This window comes from Impatiens glandulifera, chromosome 9 (genome assembly GCF_907164915.1).
Source record: "Impatiens glandulifera chromosome 9, dImpGla2.1, whole genome shotgun sequence".
Taxonomy (NCBI): Eukaryota; Viridiplantae; Streptophyta; class Magnoliopsida; order Ericales; family Balsaminaceae; genus Impatiens; species Impatiens glandulifera.
In genome coordinates, this window is record NC_061870.1 from 33,440,504 (window position 1) to 33,446,502 (window position 5,999).

Genomic DNA, 5,999 nt, shown 5'->3' on the forward strand with positions numbered 1-5,999 from the left:
GTAAAAAAAGTAGAACTGTTGAAGATATTTGGAGAGATATAACTTAAGATGAAAATTCACTTATTCAATCCTGGAGAGGAATCGAAAGGAATGAATAGAAATTCTGTCATATATGAAATATTTCGTTTAATAAAGTCACAAGTAGAATCAAAGTAAAAACATTATAGACGTTAATTGATTGTTGTTGTTGTCTGTAATTCAGTTCTTGTTTCATTATCAAGTCTAGAAATTGTCTATATGTGATATTAAACTTTTGTATTTTTAATGATACTAGCATGTATCCCGTGCATTTGCACGAGTAATAATATAAAAAATCGTGAAAAAATATTACGGTAAAAATGTGATAGCATTTTTAATTTTATTTTTTTAACCGTTTTAAGTTTATGGGCGGATCAACCCACAATCCGACTCAAATATTCATTTACTCTCACACTGCAGAACGATCTCTAAAACAATTGATACAGTTTGATTTCTCAACTCAACTAGTTTGACCTCTAGAGTCCACATCTTCCCCATACTACGAGTGAAAAGGAAAATGTAAAGACTATCATTAAAGTAGCCTAGGCGAGAATTACTATATCCATATGAATTATGTCTCCTATCTCTATAAATATGACGAAATTCTTCCATTATTGCTCACTAATAATAGTGAAATCTATAGCCCATAGTCAAAAGAGAATTATGATTGATTAAAAACTATTAATGAACCACCGCATTTATCAAATTTTGTATTAAATTTAAAATATAAAGTGTTATTAGCCTAGTCGGTTAAAAAGTTGTATTTGTTTTGTTAGGTTGCAAGTTCGAACCATACTTATAACATTTTTAATTTTATTTTTAACCATTTTAAGTTTATGGGCGGGTCAACCCACAATCCGACCCAAATATTCATTTACTCTCACATATATATCCAAATTAACCACAACTCTCGACCTGATAATCCAGATACTTTAAAAATTAAGCATCATTATATATATACTAGCATGTATCCCGTGCATTTGCACGAGTAATAATATAAAACCATGAAAAAATATTACGGTGAAATTTTTATGGGCGGGTCAACCCACAATCCGATCCAAGTATCCAATTTAATCTCACATATATCCAAATTAACCACATCTCTCGACCCGACAATCTGAACACTTTAAAAATTAAGTATCATTATATATATATAGATTAGTTAGTTAAAAAGTTGAACTTATATTGTTAAAATGTCACGCGTTTATCAAATTTTGGGTTGAATTTAAAATATAAAGTGTTATTAGCCTAGTTGGTTAAAAGTAGTACTTGTTTTGTTAGGTTACAAGTTCGAGCCATACCTATAACATTTTTAATTTTATTTTTAACCGTTTTAAGTTTATGGGCGGGTCAACCCACAATCCGACCCAAGTATCCATTTACTCTCACATATATCCAAATTAACCACAGCTCTCGACCCGGCAATCCGGACACTTTAAAAATTAAGCATCATTATATATAGAGAGATTAGTTAGTTAAACCCTAAACCCTAAAATTTTTATGGGCGGGTCAACCCACAATCCGACCCAAGTATCCATTTACTCTCACATATATCCAAATTAACCACAGCTTTCGACCCGGCAATCCAGACACTTTAAAAATTAAGCATCATTATATATATATATATTAGTTAGTTAAAAAGTTGAACTTATATTATTAAAATGTCACGCATTTATCAAATTTTGGGTTGAATTTAAAATATAAAGTGTTATTAGCCTAGTTAGTTAAAAGGTAGTACTTGTTTTGTTATATTGCAAGTTCGAGCCATATCTATAGCATTTTTAATTTTATTTTTAATCGTTTTAATTTTATTTTTAATCGTTTTAAGTTTATGAGCGAGTCAACCCATAATCCGACCCAAGTATTCAATTACTCTCACATATATCCAAATTAACCACAACTCTCGACCCGACAATCCGAATACTTTAAAAATTAAGCATCATTATATATATAGATTAGTTAGTTAAACCCTAAACCCTAAATTTTTTATGGGCGAGTCAACCCACAATCCGACCCAAGTATCCATTTATTCTCACATATATCCAAATTAACCACAGCTCTCGACCCGACAATCCGGACACTTTAAAAATTAAGCATCATTATATATATATATATATTAGTTAGTTAAAAAGTTGAACTTATACTGTTAAAATGTCTCGCGTTCATCAAATTTGGCGTTGAATTGAAAATATAAAGTGTTATTAGCTTAGTTGGTTAAATGGTTGAATTTATTTTGTTAGGTTGCAAATACTAACCATACCTATAGCATTTTTAATTTTATTTTTTAACCGTTTTAAGTTTATGGACGGGTCGACTCAAGTATCCATTTACTCTCATATATATATCCAAATTAACCACAAATCTCGACCCGACAATCCGGACACTATAAAAATTAAGCATCATTATATATATATATAGATGACACTAAGCTGTTTTTCCCCCCAAAAAAATATTATACGAAAAAATCATGCCACGGAGGATGACAATGAAGTGTTTCGGGATAGAGAATGCATTTACCATCTCCATTTCGTTTTATCTTGGAGATTTGTTTTTACTAACATCCAATTTCCGTTCGATTTCAGAAATCTCCGTAAGACACCGTTTTTATCATATTCTTCAAAAATAAAATAAAAAATTATATAAACTATTTTTTTTTTAAATAGTAGTATATTCAAAATTTATATAATTATTAAAAAAGAAAAATTAAAATTCTTATAAAATATATTTAATAATTAACTGCGTTTAAGTAGAATTATGGTGAGATCGGGATGGGAACACAACTACCATTATCGCTCAATTCCCGGTCAATTACCGATCAAACTGAGCAGCAATTCAGTGTTACTAAGTTGCTTTCAAATTGTCATCCTTATTGTCGTGTCATTCCTAGTCATCGAAAATTTGGTAGTTTCTCATTTTTAAAAATAATGCAATTTTATTCCAAGGCAATAAATAGAATGAAATGAAAATAAAAGGAAAATTGATTGAATGTCAAAGTTGAAAGGAAGCTTAAAGCAAGGAAGGTGTTGTTCTCTATATAACTCCATTGATATCTTCCTACATCATCTCTCAAAATCCCTACAATAAAAAAACAACAAAACCACTTACCTAACTTCCTTCTTCATTTGTTGTCGCTTCTTCTTCTTCGTTATGGACAAAAATTTCTTCTACACCGCCGGATTTCCAACGGCGCTCTACTTCGAACCAACCACGCCATGGCAGAACCCTCTTCCTCCGTCTTCGGAGCAGTCGCCTGACTGTTTCCTCACTCCAACATGGGACAAGTCAACGGAACCCTTTTCCAATTTTGATTCTGCCCTAAGCTCCATGGTTTCCTCTCCCGGAGCTTCCAATTCCGCCATTTCAGCCGACGGACTCGCCATACAGGAACTCATTGGGAAACTCAGGACCATCGATAACAATTCTTCCGAGGTTTCCACCCCGCCGTCGCACCCATTCATGGCGGCGAAGACACCGTATTTGGGAAACATCAATGCGTGCAGTTCTGTGTACACCACGCCGTTGAATTCTCCTCCTAAGTTACAATTACCTATTATGAATCAATTGGTGAAAGGAAATACATCTATGACCCCTAATTTACCGGCTCTCTCGGCTGCTGATCCTGGGTTTGCCGAGAGAGCTGCTAAGTTTTCCTGCTTCGGCAGTCGCAGTTTCAATGGTAGAACCAGCCAATTTGGTGGAACGAGTAATGTTGACTTACCTTACAGATCTGGTCCCTTGATAAGTAACGGAGGAAAGTTGCATAGAGTTTTGAGCAGTCCTTCCTTGAAGGTAGCTGGATCATCCCCCCCAGTTTCCAAGAATTTAACAGAAATGAGATCCACAGATACAAAAATGGAAGAACCCTCTGCTTCTGAATTGAATTCCAGGAAAAGAAAGTCCGTTTCAAAGGGGAAGCCAACCCTTCGTCAGCCTGCAAATGCTGGCAAGGTAATTGATTAATGCATGAAAATGGTTAAGAGAAAAAGAAACAGTTTTTATGGTTAAAACTTATATATATGAATGATTTCAGGCTGCAGAGAAAAATGGTGAAGGAAATGGGAAGCGATCGAAGTCGAGTGAAAATGGAGGCATTAAAGTAGAGAATGATTCTTGTAACATGAGCAGTGGTAGTGATGGTGGAAAAGAGAAGCAGGAAGAGGCACCTAAAGACTATATTCATGTGAGAGCAAGAAGAGGGCAAGCCACAGACAGCCATAGTTTAGCTGAAAGGGTACGTAGAGAGAAAATCAGTGAAAGAATGAAGCTTCTCCAAGATTTAGTTCCAGGATGCAATAAGGTCTGCATTTTGCTTTTTACAGCTTTTCTAGTTAAGTCTACATGTATGTAGTAAACAAACTAACGAAGGTGGAAAATACGAAAATGAAGGTAACTGGGAAAGCAGTTATGTTGGATGAAATCATAAGCTATGTTCAACAATTGCAGCAGCAGGTGGAGGTATGTATGTTGTTATAGATGATGATGAATGAGTTTGTGGAAATATTATATTAATCTGTTTCCAATTGCTTGAATGCAGTTTCTATCTATGAAGTTAGCCTCAGTGAACCCAACATTAGAGGGTCTGTTCACAAAGGATGTGAGTATAATTAAGATCAGTTTTGAGTATTGATGAGTTTTGATTTGTTTCGAAAATTGATTTGTTTGGGTTTTGCAGGGCTTATCATCTCATCATCCCCATCCAGCAGCTGCATACCACCACCACCACCATTTAGATAACTCGGCGGCAGCAGCAACAATTAATTTGTTTGGGCAACAGAACCAATATTTACATAATAATTCACAAGTAGAAGAAGAAGCCAATACTAATACTAATAATATTGATGAATTTGGGCAAGGTCATCTTCTTCCAAAGGTAATTTTAATTTTATGTATGAATCAGAAATTGGGTATAGTTGGTGTTGAAATGATAGTTAATAGTTGTTGTTGGTTGTTGTTGTTGTTCAGTTGCCTTCATTCAGTGAAGATGATTTGCATAGCCTTGTGATGATGGGTTTTGGACAAAAGACAAACAACAGAACATCATCATCATCATCCGAACTGAAACTAGAGCTGCTATGACCCAACCAACCAAGCCTATGTTGTGGTATGGTCTGGTCTGGTCCTGGTGTATATAATAAATAATATATAGAAAAGAGAATCAATCAATCAATTATTCTAATCCATGGGACATTATATAATTAACTAATGGAGGACAACTAGCTAAGCTAAGCTAATCCCACCTATCATTATTAATTATTAGTAGTAGTAGTTGCTAGCTAGCTAGCTTGCTCTAGCCAGGTCTAAAATTGTAATAAAAATTAAACCATTTTTGTTTCTCATGTATAATTAATTTTTCCTCATTATTAGACATTAAACCCACCTTCAACTTTCTATCATCTTTAAATATGTTTGTTGATTGTACACTTATTATAATAATAATAATAATAATGTATTTGATGGGCAGATTTCTCCTTTTCCAATTCATTAAAATCTGATGAATTAGGAGCAGTCTAATTATAATAAGATCAGAATGATAGTCTGAACCTAGACAGGGCAATATTGAGGGTAATGGAAAGATGCTCTAGAGAATAAGGTATAGTTTAATAATTGATTATCATGAGAGGTTTAAATTAAACTAGTACAGGATTTCTGTGTTAATGCATAGCAGCTTTCTATTATTGCGGTAGTTAGTTAGCTAGCTGTTTATTTAATTTATTTAATTAATTAATTAATAAACTTCTAAGATTCTTTCTAAATTAATGATCATTTCTACACCACTACAAAAGAAAAAAAGAGAGTTAAAATTAAATATGGGTTGTCTTTTGCATCTTGTCTCCTATCTCTCTCCCTTGGCTGACTTCAAAAGGTTAACTAACACCCAAATCATAATAGCTTGCTTCACATTCACATACGTGTCAAAGCATTATTTTTCATTCTTTTTTACCAATTATATTTAGTGGTTTTCATTTTAATCAACTTTTTTT

At 33.6% G+C, this 5,999-nt stretch overlaps 1 protein-coding gene across 1 annotated transcript; it reads left to right on the forward strand.

Moving 5' to 3' along the window:
• The first annotated feature begins 3,077 nt into the window (after positions 1-3,077).
• Positions 3,078-5,435, forward strand: LOC124914607 (transcription factor bHLH62-like). Its single transcript, XM_047455194.1, has 6 exons — positions 3,078-3,966; positions 4,049-4,315; positions 4,405-4,473; positions 4,553-4,612; positions 4,691-4,888; positions 4,981-5,435. The coding sequence occupies exons 1-6, from the start codon at positions 3,166-3,168 to the stop codon at positions 5,092-5,094; spliced, it is 1,509 nt and encodes a 502-aa protein (XP_047311150.1). The 5' UTR covers positions 3,078-3,165; the 3' UTR covers positions 5,095-5,435.
• The last annotated feature ends 564 nt before the right edge of the window (positions 5,436-5,999 follow it).

Coding starts and splice junctions, on each gene's coding strand:
- LOC124914607 (XM_047455194.1), top strand. CDS start 3,166: ATGGACAAAAATTTCTTCTACACCGCCGGATTTCCAACGGCGCTCTAC. Junction 4,474..4,552: donor AATTGCAGCAGCAGGTGGAG/GTATGTATGTTG, acceptor GCTTGAATGCAG/TTTCTATCTATGAAGTTAGC. Junction 4,613..4,690: donor AGGGTCTGTTCACAAAGGAT/GTGAGTATAATT, acceptor TGGGTTTTGCAG/GGCTTATCATCTCATCATCC.